Here is a 22092-nt window from a genome sequence, read left to right as displayed (position 1 = left end):
AGACAGATACAACGGTGTGCGATAACGTTCAACCCGATCAGCTCCGACGCTCGTCCCCAAGCGAAATGCGCCCCGGGCAGAAGTAGTATCATCAATAGTTACAAACAAAACGAACCTTTCCTGAAACGTACATTTAAAAATGGACTGAATGCCATGTTCAGATTACCAATAACCGTTATAACAGGCTAGAAAGTTCCAGTTTAGGCTAATATGTCACGAAATGACAGCAACTCCATAGTGGAGGTGTAGAATTTAGATGCTGTTTCCTAATTGCAACTAATCTCGCTCTGAGACACTTCAGACAGATTGCTGACAATTTGCTGCATGTTGTGTTGGTGTCAATCAATGTGAAGAACACGGGGAAAGTTATTGGTTTTACTGGACGTTTAACGAACATGTGCTGGGGGAAAAATACAAGTAATATTTCCCTAGCAAATTCAGACGTTACTCACATCATGTTGCCTCCGTGAAGTTAACGTTCACCGCCAGCATGCAGCCACCACATAGTCCTTTGGAAAGACGCGCCCATTCAATCAGCCATTTCATTTCTTACAGGTGTGAATTCCTTGAGCGACGTTTGGATTTTCCTGTGATCACAGTGAAATCCGGTCATAACTTTGGCATTTGACAGTATTTTAAAAATAATGACTAGAAACAGAAGTAAACTTACTACTATAATTAACTGCTAAACCTAGAAACCTATTACGTTATACAGTCATCTATAACAAATACAACAGGGACGCCTAGTGGTTGATTTTGAGAAAACACCTAAGCCTAATGTCCTGGGGAGCATCATTTTTGGTTTGTCGAGCTAACGTTATATCGTGTTCCTATGTCAAACATAAACAATCAAAATATATAAACATAATGATGGTAATGGAACAGGAGACTCCCTTACCCTCCATTATAAAAAGCTGGTCTATACTTTATACCTACTAGTACTTACCGAATATACACTGACTTGACAAAACATTAAGAACACCTGATCTTTCCATGACATAGACTGACCAGGTGAATCCAGGTGAAAGCTATGATCCCACTTCAATCAGTGTAGATGAAGGGGAGGAGATGGGTGGTTAAAGAAGGATTTTTAAGCCTTGAGATAATTGAGACTTTGATATTGTGTGTGTGACCATTCAGAGGGTGAACGGTCAAGACTAAATATTTAAGTAGCCTTTGAACGGGGTATGGTAGTAGGTGCCAGGGCGCACTGGTTTGTGTCAAGAACTGCAACGCTGCTGGGTTTTTTCACACTCAACAGTTTCCTGTGTGTATCAAGAACGGTCCACCACCCAAAGGACATCCAGCCAACTTGACACAACTGTTGGGGAAGCATTGGAGTCAACATGGGCCAGCATCCCTGTGGAACGCGTTCGACACCTTGTAGAGTCAACATGGACCAGCATCCCTGTGGAACGCTTTCAACACCTTGTAGAGTCCATGACCAGATGAATCGAGGCTGTTCTGAAGGAAGGTGTTCCTAATGTTTGGGATATGTGTGTGTGTGTGTAACAGGGTTATATTGATGATTCCCCTTGCCACTTCATTGTTAAGCCAATGGGTTTTTGGTTTTAGTTTTGTCTTCCCTTCACCTACTCAACATGGCATCTTATTGGCTGGTTGCTTACGAGGGGGGATGCTCCAGTTAGAATCGTCCCAGTGAACAAGCACCAAACCAGCGGTAAGTTGTTGGTTGCAAAGCACTGCATGTCAAAAGTGATTTTTATACTCCCAAGTGATGATTTAAATGTACAATTTATATCAATTTGTTTGTAAATGTTATTCGAACATCACACATAAGATGCAGTGTTTTTTGGTGCATAGTTGTTAAGCATTTAGTTGTAGAGAATTACAGCTAATACTAGCTAGCAACTTACTGTGTCTGGTGGGGTTGGGGGGTTCATATAGTTTGTACAGTGCGTGAGTGCAGAGTTGGATGGTGAGACGTGCATTGCATGACGTGCAATTTTGTGCTGTTCCTATCAGAATAAATCTCCATGACTGGTGCTACCAAGTTGGGGTTCGTGTCGATGATTGATTGTACACAACGCAAGAAGAGTACTGTTACACACGTGTGTGCGTGTGCGTGTGTTTGTGTGTGTGTGTGTGTGTGCGTGCGTGCGTTAGTGTGTGTGTGTGTGTGTTAGTGTGTGTGTGTGTGTGTGTGTGTTAGTGTGTGTGTGTGTGTGTGTGTGTGTGTGTGTGTGTGTGTGTGTGTGTTAGCGTGTGTGTGTGTGTGTGTGTGTGTGCGTGCGTGCGTTAGTGTGTGTGTGTGTGTGTGTGTGTTAGTGTGTGTGTGTTAGTGTGTGTGTGCGTGCGTGCGCGTGTGTGTGTGCGTGCGTGCGCGTGTGTGTGTGCGTGCGTGCGCGTGTGTGTGTGCGTGCGTGCGCGTGTGTGTGTAACAACAATCTGTGACTGGACACTGAAACACAGGAAGAAATTTTATTTCTTTATAAAATGAAATGTTTATAAAATTTAAATAAAAAATCCTTCAAATGATTTGTCATTAAAACGAGTCTTCAGAAGTGCTTTACCTGGGAACAAAACCAGTACAAACTCATCATATTCTCATAGCTGAACACCTCCGTTTGTATCCATCAAGGTGGAAGTAACTAACAAACATCTCTTATAAAATATGACAAGCATACGATTATATGGCTCCGTAACATAAGTCAATCATATCACTAATAAAACATTTAAATAACACAACATGTGGATTTATAAAACACTTAGAAAATGACTGATCCTTCTATTGATCTGATCACATATGTGGAACAACCAAACATCTAAATGAATCTGTCCATAATTCCACACATGGTGTGATAAAACCAAACATCTTGTATAATACTTGTGTCAAAAAGGTGTATTTGAAAACTAGAACACTCCTTAAAACGTCTTGGGAAAAAAGAAATGCAACATCGTGTGTCCTGGTCAACTCATTGTGTGTCCTGGTCAACTCATTGTGTGTCCTGGTCAACTCATTGTGTGTCCTGGTCAACTCATTGTGTGTCCTGGTCAACTCATTGTGTGTCCTGGTCAACTCATTGTGTATCCTGGTCAACTCATTGTGTATCCTGGTCAACTCATCGTGTGTCCTCATTGTGTATCCTGGTCAACTCATTGTGTGTCCTGGTCAACTCATTGTGTGTCCTCATTGTGTATCCTGGTCAACTCATTGTGTGTCCTGGTCAACTCATCGTGTGTCCTCATTGTGTGTCCTGGTCAACTCATTGTGTATCCTGGTCAACTCATTGTGTATCCTGGTCAACTCATTGTGTGTCCTGGTCAACTCATTGTGTGTCCTGGTCAACTCATTGTGTGTCCTGGTCAACTCATCGTGTGTCCTCATTGTGTGTCCTGGTCAACTCATTGTGTGTCCTGGTCAACTCATCGTGTGTCCTCATTGTGTGTCCTGGTCAACTCATTGTGTGTCCTCATTGTGTGTCCTGGTCAACTCATTGTGTGTCCTGGTCAACTCATTGTGTATCCTGGTCAACTCATTGTGTGTCCTCATTGTGTATCCTGGTCAACTCATTGTGTGTCCTCATTGTGTATCCTGGTCAACTCATTGTGTATCCTGGTCAACTCATTGTGTATCCTGGTCAACTCATTGTGTATCCTGGTCAACTCATTGTGTATCCTGGTCAACTCATTGTGTGTCCTGGTCAACTCATTGTGTGTCCTGGTCAACTCATTGTGTGTCCTGGTCAACTCATTGTGTGTCCTGGTCAACTCATTGTGTGTCCTGGTCAACTCATTGTGTGTCCTGGTCAACTCATTGTGTATCCTGGTCAACTCATTGTGTATCCTGGTCAACTCATTGTGTGTCCTGGTCAACTCATTGTGTGTCCTGGTCAACTCATTGTGTGTCCTGGTCAACTCATTGTGTATCCTGGTCAACTCATTGTGTGTCCTGGTCAACTCATTGTGTATCCTGGTCAACTCATTGTGTATCCTGGTCAACTCATTGTGTGTCCTGGTCAACTCATTGTGTGTCCTGGTCAACTCATTGTGTGTCCTGGTCAACTCATCGTGTGTCCTGGTCAACTCATCGTGTGTCCTGGTCAACTCATCGTGTGTCCTGGTCAACTCATCATGTGTCCTGGTCAACTCATTGTGTGTCCTGGTCAACTCATTGTGTGTCCTGGTCAACTCATCGTGTGTCCTGGTCAACTCATCGTGTGTCCTCATTGTGTGTCCTGGTCAACTCATTGTGTGTCCTCATTGTGTGTCCTGGTCAACTCATCGTGTGTCCTGGTCTACTCATTGTGTATCCTGGTCAACTCATTGTGTGTCCTGGTCAACTCATTGTGTGTCCTGGTCAACTCATTGTGTGTCCTGGTCAACTCATTGTGTGTCCTGGTCAACTCATTGTGTGTCCTGGTCAACTCATTGTGTGTCCTGGTCAACTCATTGTGTGTCCTGGTCAACTCATTGTGTGTCCTGGTCAACTCATTGTGTATCCTGGTCAACTCATTGTGTGTCCTGGTCAGCTCATTGTGTGTCCTGTTCAACTCATCGTGTGTCCTGGTCAACTCATCGTGTGTCCTGGTCAACTCATTGTGTGTCCTGGTCAACTCATTGTGTGTCCTGGTCAACTCATTGTGTGTCCTGGTCAACTCATTGTGTGTCCTGGTCAACTCATTGTGTGTCCTGGTCAACTCATTGTGTGTCCTGGTCAACTCATTGTGTGTCCTGGTCAACTCATTGTGTGTCCTGGTCAACTCATTGTGTATCCTGGTCAACTCATTGTGTGTCCTGGTCAACTCATTGTGGGTCCTGGTCAACTCATTGTGTGTCCTGGTCAACTCATCGTGTGTCCTGGTCAACTCATTGTGTGTCCTGGTCAACTCATTGTGTGTCCTGGTCAACTCATCGTGTGTCCTCATTGTGTGTCCTGGTCAACTCATTGTGTGTCCTGGTCAACTCATTGTGTATCCTGGTCAACTCATTGTGTATCCTGGTCAACTCATTGTGTGTCCTGGTCAACTCATCGTGTTTCCTCATTGTGTGTCCTGGTCAACTCATTGTGTGTCCTGGTCAACTCATTGTGTATCCTGGTCAACTCATTGTGTATCCTGGTCAACTCATTGTGTGTCCTGGTCAACTCATTGTGTGTCCTGGTCAACTCATCGTGTGTCCTGGTCAACTCATTGTGTGTCCTGGTCAACTCATTGTGTGTCCTGGTCAACTCATTGTGTATCCTGGTCAACTCATTGTGTGTCCTGGTCAACTCATTGTGTATCCTGGTCAACTCATTGTGTATCCTGGTCAACTCATCGTGTATCCTCATTGTGTATCCTGGTCAACTCATCGTGTGTCCTCATTGTGTGTCCTGGTCAACTCATTGTGTATCCTGGTCAACTCATTGTGTGTCCTGGTCAACTCATTGTGTATCCTGGTCAACTCATTGTGTGTCCTGGTCAACTCATCGTGTGTCCAGGTCAACTCATCGTGTGTCCTCATTGTGTGTCATGGTCAACTCATTGTGTGTCCTGGTCAACTCATTGTGTATCCTGGTCAACTCATCGTGTATCCTGGTCAACTCATTGTGTATCCTGGTCAACTCATTGTGTGTCCTGGTCAACTCATCGTGTGTCCTCATTGTGTGTCATGGTCAACTCATTGTGTGTCCTGGTCAACTCATTGTGTGTCCTGGTCAACTCATCGTGTGTCCAGGTCAACTCATCGTGTGTCCTCATTGTGTGTCATGGTCAACTCATTGTGTGTCCTGGTCAACTCATTGTGTGTCCTGGTCAACTCATCGTGTGTCCTCATTGTGTGTCCTGGTCAACTCATCGTGTGTCCTCATTGTGTGTCATGGTCAACTCATTGTGTGTCCTGGTCAACTCATTGTGTGTCCTGGTCAACTCATCGTGTGTCCAGGTCAACTCATCGTGTGTCCTCATTGTGTGTCATGGTCAACTCATTGTGTGTCCTGGTCAACTCATTGTGTGTCCTGGTCAACTCATCGTGTGTCCTCATTGTGTGTCATGGTCAACTCATTGTGTGTCCTGGTCAACTCATTGTGTGTCCTGGTCAACTCATCGTGTGTCCTGGTCAACTAGTGAAATCCATGAAGGTCATCATGTCAACAAAACTGTCCTCCCGAAACACCCGGCACCACATCAGCGAAGAGACAAAAAACTGCACCATGTTATTAAGTGGTTGCCTGGATACCGGTCTGTTGGTTGCCCGGATACCGGTCTGTACGAGTCTTATCATTCCACTCCTTCACACTCTGTGTCATGCCAGATGTATAGACGCGGAGTACAGGGTGTGGAATGATAGCACAAAACAGGTCTGGATTTCAAGCTAATTTAAGGACGACATCAGTTACTCCTAAAATAATACGGTACCACTTCAAATACAATACCCAGCCGATTCACATCTGGACACGCTGAGTTTGAGCCAACCAACCGTTCAGTACTACGTCATACTACATTTATACCACTAGGTGGTGCTGTTGGATTACTGACATTCTCCACCTTGGAAACAGTCGAAAGGAAAAACACCTCAGTGCTCGACTTGGACTGAAATAGGTGCCTGAAATATTCATTTTGAGGGCTGGTACTGTTTGTGGAAATCTGAAATACTTTTGAGCTAATATTCTATAAGAGGAACTCAAGCATAATAACATTTGAGTTGCAGATACTCAGTGAGCTCCTTCCTACCAAAGACAACCACAGACAACACATCTCACCTCAGATCCACTTGTTTCATAGCTAGTACCCATTATAGTCATAGACACATTATCTTATTCATGGTATATGACTTGTATGGAAAAACTCATCAGAAAGACCTGTGGATATCCATGTTTTTTGTCAATATGTCTCAATGGCAAAACATATTTAATGACTTACATTTTACTTTATTGCAAATGATCTTGTCCCTCGTCGTTTACACGTGAACATCTTGGGCTGGGGTCACATTATTTTATAGAAAAGATATAACAAGCATTTTATATAAACATAGAACTGCATCATACTCTACATAAACATCAATTTAAAGAATCCACACAGTCACAATGTAAATATCACCTGATAATCACACAGTTATTCTAGATCATATAAGCAGCTTGTACACCAGCCCTGTGCTTTACAACAACAGATGCAAAATAACAGCACCTTTCCCCATAATTCCCAGGTTTTCCACAAATCCCAATTGGAGGATTCTAGCATTCCTTCCTGTTTCCAGGACTCTTCCTACCAGGATTTGTTTTTTTGGAGGGAAAAAACCTGAGAATTCTTAGAAAGTTACCTGTGTTTTTGCAACCCCTTTTTTCAAACAACACTGTCTCACTTTGAGCAACGATTACAACCACCACAATGGTCCCCGACACGTTAAAATCATCACCGGAGACCACACAGAATATTAGCCAAACACATTAAATAACATGGGATGAAAAAGGTTACTGGCTCAGGAAGTAGTTCACTACTCACCAGAACTCATTGGGTGGAATCAAAGAGTAGAGTAGCACGCCACTCACAGACACTTGGAAAGTACTGCAGATTTACATGAAAGTACTGCAGATTACCATGAAAGTACTGCAAATGTACATGAAAGTACTGCAAATGTACATGAAAGTAGTGCACCTTTACATGAAAGTACTGCAGTTTTACATGAAAGTACTGCAGATTAACAAAGTACTGCATCTTTACATGGAAGTATTGCACCTTTACAAAGTTCTGCACCTTTACAAAGTTCTGCACCTTTACAAAGTACTGCAACTTTACAAAGTACTGCAGCTTTACAAAGTACTGCAACTTTACAAAGTACTGCAACTTTACAAAGTACTGCAACTTTACAAAGTACTGCAACTTTACATGTCCACTGATTCACCTAATTGTATCTATCTGCCAACTGGAAAGGCAACCGTGTTCTGTAGGATTGTTGAAGTTCTGTAACCGTGTTCTGTAGGATTGTTGAAGTTCTGTAACCGTGTTCTGTCTGATTGTTGAAGGTCTGTAACCGTGTTCTGTCTGATTGTTGAAGTTCTGTAACCGTGTTCTGTCTGATTGTTGAAGGTCTGTAACCGTGTTCTGTCTGATTGTTGAAGTTCTGTAACCGTGTTTTGTCTGATTGTTGAAGGTCTGTAACCGTGTTCTGTAGGATTGTTGAAGTTCTGTAACCGTGTTCTGTCTGATTGTTGAAGGTCTGTAACCGTGTTCTGTGTGATTGTTGAAGTTCTGTAACCGTGTTCTGTAGGATTGTTGAAGTTCTGTAACCGTGTTCTGTAGGATTGTTGAAGGTCTGTAACTGTGTTCTGTAGGATTGTTGAAGTTCTGTAACCGTGTTCTGTAGGAATGTTGAAGGTCTGTAACCGTGTTCTGTATGATTGTTGAAGTTCTGTAACCGTGTTCTGCAGGATTGTTGAAGTTCTGTAACCGTGTTCTGTCTGATTGTTGAAGGTCTGTAACCGTGTTCTGTCTGATTGTTGAAGTTCTGTAACCGTGTTTTGTCTGATTGTTGAAGGTCTGTAACCATGTTCTGTAGGATTGTTGAAGTTCTGTAACCGTGTTCTGTCTGATTGTTGAAGGTCTGTAACCGTGTTCTGTGTGATTGTTGAAGTTCTGTAACCGTGTTCTGTCTGATTGTTGAAGGTCTGTAACCGTGTTCTGTGTGATTGTTGAAGTTCTGTAACCATGTTCTGTAGGATTGTTGAAGTTCTGTAACCGTGTTCTGTATGATTGTTGAAGGTCTGTAACCGTGTTCTGTCTGATTGTTGAAGTTCTGTAACCGTGTTCTGTCTGATTGTTGAAGTTCTGTAACCGTGTTCTGTAGGATTGTTGAAGTTCTGTAACCGTGTTCTGTCTGATTGTTGAAGTTCTGTAACCGTGTTCTGTGTGATTGTTGAAGGTCTGTAACCGTGTTCTGTGTGATTGTTGAAGGTCTGTAACCGTGTTCTGTATGATTGTTGAAGGTCTGTAACCGTGTTCTGTAGGATTGTTGAAGTTCTGTAACCGTGTTCTGTCTGATTGTTGAAGTTCTGTAACCGTGTTCTGTGTGATTGTTGAAGGTCTGTAACCGTGTTCTGTGTGATTGTTGAAGGTCTGTAACCGTGTTCTGTATGATTGTTGAAGGTCTGTAACCGTGTTCTGTAGGATTGTTGAAGTTCTGTAACCGTGTTCTGTAGGATTGTTGAAGGTCTGTAACCGTGTTCTGTCTGATTGTTGAAGGTCTGTAACCGTGTTCTGTATGATTGTTGAAGGTCTGTAACCGTGTTCTGTAGGATTGTTGAAGGTCTGTAACCGTGTTCTGTCTGATTGTTGAAGTTCTGTAATCGTGTTCTGTATGATTGTTGAAGGTCTGTAACCGTGTTCTGTAGGATTGTTGAAGGTCTGTAACCGTGTTCTGTAGGAATGTTGAAGGTCTGTAACCGTGTTCTGTAGGATTGTTGAAGGTCTGTAACCGTGTTCTGTCTGATTGTTGAAGGTCTGTAACCGTGTTCTGTATGATTGTTGAAGGTCTGTAACCGTGTTCTGTAGGATTGTTGAAGGTCTGTAACCGTGTTCTGTCTGATTGTTGAAGTTCTGTAACCGTGTTCTGTCTGATTGTTGAAGGTCTGTAACCGTGTTCTGTCTGATTGTTGAAGGTCTGTAACCGTGTTCTGTATGATTGTTGAAGGTCTGTAACCGTGTTCTGTAGGATTGTTGAAGGTCTGTAACCGTGTTCTGTATGATTGTTGAAGGTCTGTAACCGTATAGCAACAGTTCAGTTAAAACCAGGCTTGGAAACACCAACCGATATTGTCATATGTTTGACAGCCCTTTTATATGTCCCAAATATTCCATTGGGTTGGAGGCCCTAAACATCAAATCAAATCTATAAAATCTCCCCTTCCCTCCGTGTATAAATATCCCTGGTCATCTGTGTGGCCTAATCACATGCAACATATATGATCTGAAACATAGAACGACAAAGCTGTAAAACATGATTCTAAATATAAACCATCAAGTTGGTGAATACCATTTCTGTTAAATATGAGGGATTCAGCATGAAGTGTCCTGTGGTTTTTTAGACAGTGTTAATTGATTTTACTATGTCAATATGTCTTTCTTGTCAATGTTTTGGCGCCAAACTGGTGTCAGTTGTGGGGGAAAAAAGTAAATAGTTGAAAGAGATGCAGAGTTAATTGAAAATAATTATGTATTATATTTGTCGTGTTACTATTTTTCATTGTATTATTATGTTATTATGTGATCTCTTCATCGTTGAGAAAGGCTCGGAAGTACAGTCCATCTCCCTGGCCAACTGTCCTGTTAATATAAACCATCCCAGAGAGGCCCGACAGAGACCTATACATCTGACCCAGGGCCCCAGTAGATTACACCTACAAGGGCTCCTTCTTGCGGAAGGCGACCGTCTGCCTCTGCTGGAACTGAGGCTTGTTGCGTTTGTTGATGTCCTGCCAACGGCAGAGCAGAATCATCTTGAAGGTGTTCCTGAAGGTGAGGTTGCACATGGCGTAACACATGGGGTTGATGGTGCTGTTGACGTAACACAGCCAATAGCCCAGAGCCCACAGAGCCTCAGGGATGCAGCCAGTACAGAAGGTATTGACCAACACCATAATGTTATAGGGAGTCCAGGTTATGATGAAAGCCAACAGGATGGCACTGAGAGTCTGGGCGGCCTTCTTCTCTTTCTTCTCCTTGACTACACTCTGCTTCTTACGCTTGGTGATCTGGGTCTTGGCTTTGGAGGCGAAGCGCTTGGCCATGGCTGCATCCTTCAAGGAGATGGGGGCCGAGGAGGGGGACTTGGAGGTGGACGACACATCCCCTGTTTGGTGGCTCTTGGTGGAGGTCTGGATGGAAGACGAGGAAGTGACGGGGGTTTTAGAGAAGGAGCGTTGGTGGTAGCTGTTGTCTTCCTTGTCTTTCTCCCTTCTGGTATTAGAGGATGTCTTCTTGTCCTTATTATCGCCCACTTGTGGCCGGAAAGGGTCCTTCGTAGCATCCTGGTCCTCAGGAGATGTCAGCTGGGGGTCATTGTTAGGGTTGTTACCAGGGGCGGAGTTTATCCCCGGCAGGTTGACCACGATGGAATAGATAGCTCGGCTTGACTCCGTCGCCCCATCCTCGTCCTCAGAGTCTGATTGGTCCATGGAGGCCCCGCCCCCACCGTTGTTGTTCCAGCTATCGGAGCTGCTGTGTTCCGGCTCTCCTCCCACTGTGACTGTCTTCTTCTTGGACCACCTACTCAGCGGCCAGAACCGGAAGCGCCCTCTGGTCTTCTTGGCTCCAGAGTCTTTCTGACCGGCCTGGTTAAGCTCGTAACTGCTGCAGCTCCTGGAGCTTCCTGTTTTGGGCACCATGGGAGCCTCCTCTTCCTGGGCCTCCTCCTTCTTCTCCTCCTCATCCTTCTGGCTACCCCCCTGGCCCGCCTTGTTCCCTGCCCCCGACCCCCTCAACCCCGCCAGGTCCTTCTGCCTGTTCTCTGTCTCTCTGTAGATCCTCCAGTAGAGAACCGTCATGATGGTGACCGGCAGGTAGAAGGCAGCGATGGCCGTGCAGAATGTGATAATAGGCTCTGAGAGAAACTGGATAAAGCATTCTCCACGAGGCACAGTGCGCTCCCCTACGATATACTGCCAGAAGAGTATAGCCGGGGCCCACAGGACGAAGGACACGGACCAGGCCATGCTGATCATAGTCAGAGCTCTCTTGGTGGTCCTCTTGGCCCGGTAAGTCAGAGGTCGAGTTATGGAGAAGTAGCGGTCGAAGCTGATCACCAGCAGGTTCATGACGGAGGCGTTGCTCGCCACGTAGTCGATAGCCAACCACAGGTCGCACGCCCAGTTCCCTAAAGCCCATTGGTCCATGATAATGTAGGTAGTGTAGAGGTTCATGGAAAGAGTCCCTAGAATTAGAACACTGTATTTTAGTTTCACTCTGATGTTACAGTAATTGACTATAAATATTACACATTTGATATTACAGTAATTGACTATAAATATTACACATTTGATATTACAGTAATTGACTATAAATATTACACATTTGATATTACAGTAACTGACTAATACATTTTACACATTTGATATTACAGTAACTGACTAATACATATTACACACTTGATATTACAGTAACTGACTAATACATATTACACACTTGATATTACAGTAACTGACTATAAATATTACACATTTGTGAGACACTGTAGGAAATCATAGTACAATACATGATCAATATCAGCTGAGATACATTACATCATCTATACACGTCTGAAAACAGTAAGTTAAAATACCGATGATGAGGTCAGCGAAGGCCAGACTGAGGAGATAGTAGTTATTCACCGTCTTCAGCTGCTTGTTCACCTGGAAGAGAAATGTTTCATTATGATTAAAGTAAAACATCAATTAACAAGACCTATGATGTCGATCGCTGTTAAAAAAAAAAACAATGTTGTGGACCATTTCAGTAAGAGTTTTGAGGCACGGTGCCATCAAGCTACCTCGCGCTACAGAGACAGCAGATTGAACGCAGGGCTACAGAGACAGCAGATAGAACGCAGGGCTACAGAGACAGCAGATAGAACGCAGGGCTACAGAGACAGCAGATAGAACGCAGGGCTACAGAGACAGCAGATAGAACGCAGGGCTACAGAGACAGCAGATAGAACGCAGGGCTACAGAGACAGCAGATAGAACGCAGGGCTACAGAGACAGCAGATAGAACGCAGGGCTACAGAGACAGCAGATAGAACGCAGGGCTACAGAGACAGCAGATAGAACGCAGGGCTACAGAGACAGCAGATAGAACGCAGGGCTACAGAGACAGCAGATAGAACGCAGGGCTACAGAGACAGCAGATAGAACGCAGGGCTACAGAGACAGCAGATAGAACGCAGGGCTACAGAGACAGCAGATTGAACGCAGGGCTACAGAGACAGCAGATAGAACGCAGGGCTACAGAGACAGCAGATAGAACGCAGGCTACAGAGACAGCAGATAGAACGCAGGGCTACAGAGACAGCAGATAACGCAGGCTACAGAGACAGCAGATAGACGCAGGGCTACAGAGACAGCAGATAGAACGCAGGGCTACAGAGACAGCAGATAGAACGCAGGGCTACAGAGACAGCAGATAGAACGCAGGGCTACAGAGCAGCAGATAGAACGCAGGGCTACAGAGACAGCAGATAGAACGCAGGGCTACAGAGACAGCAGATAGAACGCAGGGCTACAGAGACAGCAGATAGAACGCAGGGCTACAGAGACAGCAGATAGAACGCAGGGCTACAGAGACAGCAGATAGAACGCAGGGCTACAGAGACAGCAGATAGAACGCAGGGCTACAGAGACAGCAGATAGAACGCAGGGCTACAGAGACAGCAGATAGAACGCAGGGCCTACAGAGACAGCAGATAGAACGCAGGGCTACAGAGACAGCAGATAGAACGCAGGGCTACAGAGACAGCAGATTAGAACGCAGGGCTACAGAGACAGCAGATAGAACGCAGGGCTACAGAGACAGCAGATAGAACGCAGGGCTACAGAGACAGCAGATAGAACGCAGGGCTACAGAGACAGCAGATAGAACGCAGGGCTACAGAGACAGCAGATAGAACGCAGGGCTACAGAGACAGCAGATAGAACGCAGGGCTACAGAGACAGCAGATAGAACGCAGGGCTACAGAGACAGCAGATAGAACGCAGGGCTACAGAGACAGCAGATAAGAACGCAGGGCTACAGAGACAGCAGATAGAACGCAGGGCTACAGAGACAGCAGATAGAACGCAGGGCTACAGAGACAGCAGATAGAACGCAGGGCTACAGAGACAGCAGATAGAACGCAGGGCTACAGAGACAGCAGATAGAACGCAGGCTACAGAGACAGCAGATAGAACGCAGGGCTACAGAGACAGCAGATAGAACGCAGGGCTACAGAGACAGCAGATAGAACGCAGGGCTAACAGAGACAGCAGATAGAACGCAGGGCTACAGAGACAGCAGATAGAACGCAGGGCTACAGAGACAGCAGATAGAACGCAGGGCTAACAGAGACAGCAGATAGAACGCAGGGCTACAGAGACAGCAGATAGAACGCAGGGCTACAGAGACAGCAGATAGAACGCAGGGCTACAGAGACAGCAGATAGAACGCAGGGCTACAGAGACAGCAGATAGAACGCAGGGCTACAGAGACAGCAGATAGAACGCAGGGCTACAGAGACAGCAGATAGAACGCAGGGCTACAGAGACAGCAGATAGAACGCAGGGCTACAGAGACAGCAGATAGAACGCAGGGCTACAGAGACAGCAGATAGAACGCAGGGCTACAGAGACAGCAGATAGAAACGCAGGCTACAGAGACAGCAGATAGAACGCAGGGGCTACAGAGACAGCAGATAGAACGCAGGGCTACAGAGCAGCAGATAGAACGCAGGGTACAGAGACAGCAGATAGAATGCAGGGCTACAGAGACAGCAGATAGAACGCAGGGCGTGTCTACAGAGACAGCAGATAGAACGCAGGGCTACAGAGACAGCAGATAGAACGGCAGGGCTACAGAACAGCAGATAAGAACGCAGGGCTACAGAGACAGCAGATAGGAACGAAGGGCTACAGAGACAGCAGATAGAACGCAGGGCTACAGAGACAGCAGACAGAACGCAGGGCTAACAGAAGACAGCACGATAGAACGCAGGGCTACAGAGACAGCAAGAATGAGAACGCAGGCGCTACAGAGACAGCAGATAGAACGCAGGGCTACAGAAGAAGCAGATAGAACGCAGGGCCTACAGAGACAGCAGATAGAAACGCAGGGCTACAAGACAGCAAGATAGACGCAGGGCAAGAGAGACAGCAAGATAGAACGCAGGGCCTACAGAGACAAGCAGGATAGAACGCAAGGGGCTTACAGAAGGACAGCAGATAGAACCAGGGCTACAGAGACAGCAGATAGAACGCAGGGCTACAGAAGAAGGCAGATAGAACGCAGGGCTCACAGAAGACAGCAGATAGAACGCAGGGCTAAACAGCAAGCAGGGCTACACGAGACAGCAGTAAGAACGCAGGGCTACAGAGACAGCAGATAGAACGCAGGGCTACAGAGACAGCAGATAGAACGCAGGGCTACAGAGACAGCAGATAGAACGCAGGGCTACAGAGACAGCAGATAGAACCCAGGGCTACAGAGACACAGATAGAACGCAGGGCGTGTCTACAGAGACAGCAGATAGAACGCAGGGCTACAGAGACAGCAGATAGAACGCAGGGCTACAGAGACAGCAGATAGAACGCAGGGCTACAGAGACAGCAGATAGAACGCAGGGCTACAGAGACAGCAGATAGAACGCAGGGCTACAGAGACAGCAGATAGAACGCAGGGCTACAGAGACAGCAGATAGAACGCAGGGCTACAGAGACAGCAGATAGAACGCAGGGCGTGTCTACAGAGACAGCAGATAGAACGCAGGGCTACAGAGACAGCAGATAGAACGCAGGGCTACAGAGACAGCAGATAGAACGCAGGGCTACAGAGACAGCAGATAGAACGCAGGGCTAACAGAGACAGAAGATAGAACCCAGGGCTACAGAGACAGCAGATAGAACGCAGGGCTACAGAGACAGCAGATAGAACGCAGGGCTACAGAGACAGCAGATAGAACGCAGGGCTACAGAGACAGCAGATAGAACGCATGGCTACAGAGACAGCAGATAGAACGCAGGGCTACAGAGACAGCAGATAGAACGCAGGGCTACAGAGACAGCAGATAGAACGCAGGGCTACAGAGACAGCAGATAGAACGCAGGGCTACAGAGACAGCAGATAGAACCCAGGGCTACAGAGACAGCAGATAGAACGCAGGGCTACAGAGACAGCAGATAGAACGCAGGGCTACAGAGACAGCAGATAGAACGCAGGGCTACAGAGACAGCAGATAGAACGCAGGGCTACAGAGACAGCAGATAGAACGCAGGGCTACAGAGACAGCAGATAGAACGCAGGGCTACAGAGACAGCAGATAGAACGCAGCGCTACAGAGACAGCAGATAGAACGCAGGGCTACAGAGACAGCAGATAGAAACGCAGGGCTACAGAGACAGCAGATAGAACGCAGGGCTACAGAGACAGCAGATAGAACGCAGGGCTACAGAGACAGCAGATAGAACGCAGGGCTACAGAGACAGCAGATAGAACGCAGGGCTACAGAGACAGCAGATAGAACGCAGGGCTACAGAGACAGCAGATAGAACGCAGGGCGTGTCTACAGAGACAGCAGATAGAACGCAGGGCCTACAGAGACAGCAGATAGAACGCAGGGCTACAGAGACAGCAGATAGAACGCAGGGCTACAGAGACAGCAGATAGAAACGCAGGGCTACAGAGACAGAAGATAGAACCCAGGGCTACAGAGACAGCAGATAGAACGCAGGGCTACAGAGACAGCAGATAGAACGAGGGCTTGTCTTACAGAGACAGCAGATAGAACGGCAGGGCTACAGAGACAGCAGATAGAACGCATGGCTACAGAGACCGCAGATAGAACGCAGGGCTACAGAGACAGCAGATAGAACGCAGGGCTACAGAGACAGGCAGATAGAACCATGGCTTACAGAGACAGCAGATAGAACGCATGGCTACAGAGAACAGCAGATAGAACGCAGGGCTACAGAGACAGCAGATAGAACGCAGGGCTACAGAGGCAGCAGATAGAACGCAGGGCTACAGAGACAGGCAGATAGAACGCAGGGCTACAGAGACAGCAGATAGAACGCAGGGCTACAGAGACAGCAGATAGAACCCAGGGCTACAGAGACAGCAGATAGAACGCAGGCTACAGAGACAGCAGATAGAACGCAGGGCTACAGAGACAGCAGATAGAACGCAGGGCTACAGAGACAGCAGATAGAACGCAGGGCTACAGAGACAGCAGATAGAACGCAGGGCTACAGAGACAGCAGATAGAACGCAGGGCTACAGAGACAGCAGATAGAACGGCAGCGCACAGAGACGCAATAGACAGGGGCTACAGAGACAGCAGATAGAAACGCAGGGCTACAGAGACAGCAGATAGAACGCAGGGCTACAGAGACAGCAGATAGAACGCAAGGGCTACAGAGACAGCAGATAGAACGCAGGGCTACAGAGACAGCAGATAGAACGCAGGGCTACAGAGACAGCAGATAGAACGCAGGGCTACAGAGACAGCAGATAGAACGCAGGGCTACAGAGACAGCAGATAGACGCAGGGCTACAGAGACAGCAGATAGAACGCAGGGCTACAGAGACAGCAGATAGAACGCAGGGCTACAGAGACAGCAGATAGAACGCAGGGCTACAGAGACAGCAGATAGAACGCAGGGCTACAGAGACAGCAGATAGAACGCAGGGCTACAGAGACAGCAGATAGAACGCAGGGCTACAGAGACAGCAGATAGAACGCAGGCTACAGAGACAGCAGATAGAACGCAGGGCTTACAGAGACAGCAGATAGAACGCAGGGCTTACAGAGACAGCAGATAGAACGCAGGGCTACAGAGACAGCAGATAGAACGCAGGTCTACAGGACAGCAGATAGAATGCAGGCGTGTCTACAGAGACAGCAGATAGAACGCAGGGCTACAGAGACAGCAGATAGAACGCAGGGCTACAGAGACAGCAGATAGAACGCAGGGCTACAGAGACAGCAGATAGAACGCAGGGCTACAGAGACAGCAGATAAACGCAGGGCTACAGAGACAGCAGATAGAACGCAGGGCTACAGAGACAGCAGATAGAAGCAGGGCTACAGAGAACAGCAAGATAGAACGCAGGGCTACAGAGACAGCAGATAGAACGCAGGGCTACAGAGACAGCAGATAGAACGCAGGGCTACAGAGACAGCAGATAGAACGCAGGGCTACAGAGACAGCAGATAGAACGCAGGGCTACAGAGACAGCAGATAGAACGCAGGGCTTACAGAGACAGCAGATAGAACGCAGGGCTACAGAGACAGCAGATAGAACGCAGGGCTACAGAGACAGAAGATATAACGCAGGGCTACAGAGACAGCAGATAGAACGCAGGGCTACAGAGACAGCAGATAGAACGCAGGTCTACAGGACAGCAGATAGAATGCAGGGCTACAGAGAACAGCAGATAGAACGCAGGGCTACAGAGACAGCAGATAGAACGCAGGGCTACGAGACAGCAGATAGAACGCAGGGCTACAGAGACAGCAGATAGAACGCAGGGCTACAGAGACAGCAGATAGAACGCAGGGCTACAGAGACAGCAGATAGAACGCAGGGCTACAGAGACAGCAGATAGAACGCAGGGCTACAGAGACAGCAGATAGAACGCAGGGCTACAGAGACAGCAGATAGAACGCAGGGCTACAGAGACAGCAGATAGAACGCAGTCTACAGAGACAGCAGATAGAAGCAGGGCTACAGAGACAGCAGATAGAAACGCAGGGCTACAGAGACAGCAGATAGAACGCAGGGCTACAGAGACAGCAGATAGAACGCAGGGCTACAGAGACAGCAGATAGAACGCAGGGCTACAGAGACAGCAGATAGAACGCAGGGCTACAGAGACAGCAGATAGAACGCAGGGCTACAGAGACAGCAGATAGAACGCAGGGCTACAGAGACAGCAGATAGAACGCAGGGCTACAGAGACAGCAGATAGAACGCAGGGCTTACAGAGACAGCAGATAGAACGCAGGGCTACAGAGACAGCAGATAGAACGCAGGGCTACAGAGACAGCAGATAGAACGCAGGGCTACAGAGACAGCAGATAGAACGCAGGGCTACAGAGACAGCAGATAGAACGCAGGGCTACAGAGACAGCAGATAGAACGCAGGGCTACAAGAGGACAGCAGATAGAACGCAGGGCTACAGAGACAGCAGATAGAACGCAGGGCTACAGAGACAGCAGATAGAACGCAGGGCTACAGAGACAGCAGATAGAACGCAGGGCTACAGAGACAGCAGATAGAACGCAGGGCTACAGAGACAGCAGATAGAACGCAGGGCTACAGAGACAGCAGATAGAACGCAGGGCTACAGAGACAGCAGATAGAACGCAGGGCTACAGAGACAGCAGATAGAACGCAGGGCTACAGAGACAGCAGATAGAAACGCAGGGCTACAGAGACAGCAGATAGAACGCAGGGCTACAGAGACAGCAGATAGAACGCAGGGCTACAGAGACAGCAGATAGAACGCAGGGCTACAGAGACAGCAGATAGAACGCAGGGCTACAGAGACAGCAGATAGAACGCAGGGCTACAGAGACAGCAGATAGAACGCAGGGCTACAGAGACAGCAGATAGAACGCAGGGCTACAGAGACAGCAGATAGAACGCAGGGCTACAGAGACAGCAGATAGAACGCAGGGCTACAGAGACAGCAGATAGAACGCAGGGCTACAGAGACAGCAGATTAGAACGCAGGGCTACAGAGACAGCAGATAGAACGCAGGGCTACAGAGACAGCAGATAGAACGCAGGGCTACAGAGACAGCAGATAGAACGCAGGGCTACAGAGACAGCAGATAGAACGCAGGGCTACAGAGACAGCAGATAGAACGCAGGGCTACAGAGACAGCAGATAGAACGCAGGGCTACAGAGACAGCAGATAGAACGCAGGGCTACAGAGACAGCAGATAGAACGCAGGGCTACAGAGACAGCAGATAGAACGCAGGGCTACAGAGACAGCAGATAGAACGCAGGGCTACAGAGACAGCAGATAGAACGCAGGGCTACAGAGACAGCAGATAGAACGCAGGGCTACAGAGACAGCAGATAGAACGCAGGGCTACAGAGACAGCAGATAGAACGCAGGGCTACAGAGACAGCAGATAGAACGCAGGGCTACAGAGACAGCAGATAGAACGCAGGGCTACAGAGACAGCAGATAGAACGCAGGGCTACAGAGACAGCAGATAGAACGCAGGGCTACAGAGACAGCAGATAGAACGCAGGGCTACAGAGACAGCAGATAGAACGCAGGGCTACAGAGACAGCAGATAGAACGCAGGGCTACAGAGACAGCAGATAGAACGCAGGGCTACAGAGACAGCAGATAGAACGCAGGGCTACAGAGACAGCAGATAGAACGCAGGGCTACAGAGAGACAGCAGATAGAACGCAGGGGCTACAGAGACAGCAGATAGAACGCAGGGCTACAGAGACAGCAGATAGAACGCAGGGCTACAGAGACAGCAGATAGAACGCAGGGCTTACAGAGACAGCAGATAGAACGCAGGGCTACAGAGACAGCAGATAGAACGCAGGGCTACAGAGACAGCAGATAGAACGCAGGGCTACAGAGACAGCAGATAGAACGCAGGGCTACAGAGACAGCAGATAGAACGCAGGGCTACAGAGACAGCAGATAGAACGCAGGCTACAGAGACAGCAGATAGAACGCAGGGCTACAGAGGACAGCAGATAGAACGCAGGGCTACAGAGACAAGCAGATAGAACGCAGGGCTACAGAGACAGCAGATAGAACGCAGGGCTACAGAGACAGCAGATAGAAACGCAGGGTACAGAGACGCAGATAGAACGCAGGGCTACGAGACAGCAGATAGAACGCAGGCTACAGAGACAGCAGATAGAACGCAGGGCTACAGAGACAGCAGATAGAACGCAGGGCTACAGAGACAGCAGATAGAACGCAGGGCTACAGAGACAGCAGATAGAACGCAGGGCTACAGAGACAGCAGATAGAACGCAGGGCTACAGAGACAGCAGATAGAACGCAGGCTACAGAGACAGCAGATAGAACGCAGGGCTACAGAGACAGCAGATAGAACGCAGGGCTACAGAGACAGCAGATAAGAACGCAGGGCTACAGAGACAGCAGATAGAACGCAGGGCTACAGAGACAGCAGATAGAACGCAGGGCTACAGAGACAGCAGATAGAACGCAGGGCTACAGAGACAGCAGATAGAACGCAGGGCTACAGAGACAGCAGATAGAACGCAGGGCTACAGAGACAGCAGATAGAACGCAGGGCTACAGAGACAGCAGATAGAACGCAGGGCTACAGAGACAGCAGATAGAACGCAGGGCTACAGAGACAGCAGATAGAACGCAGGGCTACAGAGACAGCAGATAGAACGCAGGGCTACAGAGACAGCAGATAGAACGCAGGGCTACAGAGACAGCAGATAGAACGCAGGGCTACAGAGACAGCAGATATAACGCAGCTACAGAGACAGCAGATAGAACGCAGGGCTACAGAGACAGCAGATAGAACGCAGGGCTACAGAGACAGCAGATAGAACGCAGGACTACAGAGACAGCAGATAGAACGCAGGGCTACAGAGACAGCAGATAGAACGCAGGGCTACAGAGACAGCAGATAGAACGCAGGGCTACAGAGACAGCAGATAGAACGCAGGGCTACAGAGACAGCAGATAGAACGCAGGGCGTGAGCCGGGCTCGGACAAGCCTTCTTAAACAGTTACAGGATGTCATAATACAACGTAACGTTAGTCTCGGACTACAATCTACCTTGAAGGAGATGAGCACCAGGATGTTTCCTACGACGGTGACCAGAGACAGAGACCCGGTGAGGAACACGATCAGGAAGTCATAATACAACGTAACGTCTCGGACTACAATCTACCTTGAAGGAGATGAGCACCAGGATGTTTCCTACGACGGTGACCAGAGACAGAGACCCGGTGAGGAACACGATCAGGAAGTCATAATACAATGTAACGTTAGTCTCGGACTACAATCTACCTTGAAGGAGATGAGCACCAGGATGTTTCCTACGACGGTGACCAGAGACAGAGACCCGGTGAGGAACACGATCAGGAAGTCATAATACAACGTTAGTCTCGGACTACAATCTACCTTGAAGGAGATGAGCACCAGGATGTTTCCTACGACGGTGACCAGAGACAGAGACCCGGTGAGGAACACGATCAGGAAGTCATAATACAACGTAACGTCTCGGACTACAATCTACCTTGAAGGAGATGAGCACCAGGATGTTTCCTACGACGGTGACCAGAGACAGAGACCCGGTGAGGAACACGATCAGGAAGTCATAATACAATGTAACGTTAGTCTCGGACTACAATCTACCTTGAAGGAGATGAGCACCAGGATGTTTCCTACGACGGTGA

The 22092-nt window shown here is 47.7% G+C and overlaps 2 protein-coding genes across 3 annotated transcripts in view; both read right to left on the bottom strand.

The window, feature by feature from the left end:
• LOC116359728 (formin-2) overlaps positions 1–572 on the bottom strand; it is a 122416-nt gene extending 121844 nt beyond the window's left edge. For both annotated transcript variants that reach the window (XM_031813097.1, XM_031813098.1), the window contains exon 1: positions 453–572. In XM_031813097.1, coding sequence (XP_031668957.1) covers positions 453–457 — 5 coding nt within the window. In that variant the 5' untranslated portion in view covers positions 458–572. The remainder of the gene's footprint in view (positions 1–452) is intronic.
• Positions 573–9748: 9176 nt separating this feature from the next.
• On the bottom strand, positions 9749–21553 carry LOC116359719 (muscarinic acetylcholine receptor M3-like; the record flags this gene model as incomplete). The annotated part of the gene is made up of 3 exons (XM_031813061.1): positions 9749–11865; positions 12253–12322; positions 21470–21553. Coding segments are annotated over 3 exons (1686 nt in total), but the record flags the coding sequence as incomplete, so codon positions are not given.
• Positions 21554–22092: the final 539 nt, after the last annotated feature.

The sequence above is a fragment of the Oncorhynchus kisutch genome, unplaced genomic scaffold, assembly GCF_002021735.2.
Source record: "Oncorhynchus kisutch isolate 150728-3 unplaced genomic scaffold, Okis_V2 Okis04b-Okis11a_hom, whole genome shotgun sequence".
Taxonomy (NCBI): domain Eukaryota; kingdom Metazoa; phylum Chordata; class Actinopteri; order Salmoniformes; family Salmonidae; genus Oncorhynchus; species Oncorhynchus kisutch.
This window is presented reverse-complemented; position numbering and strand designations above follow the sequence as displayed.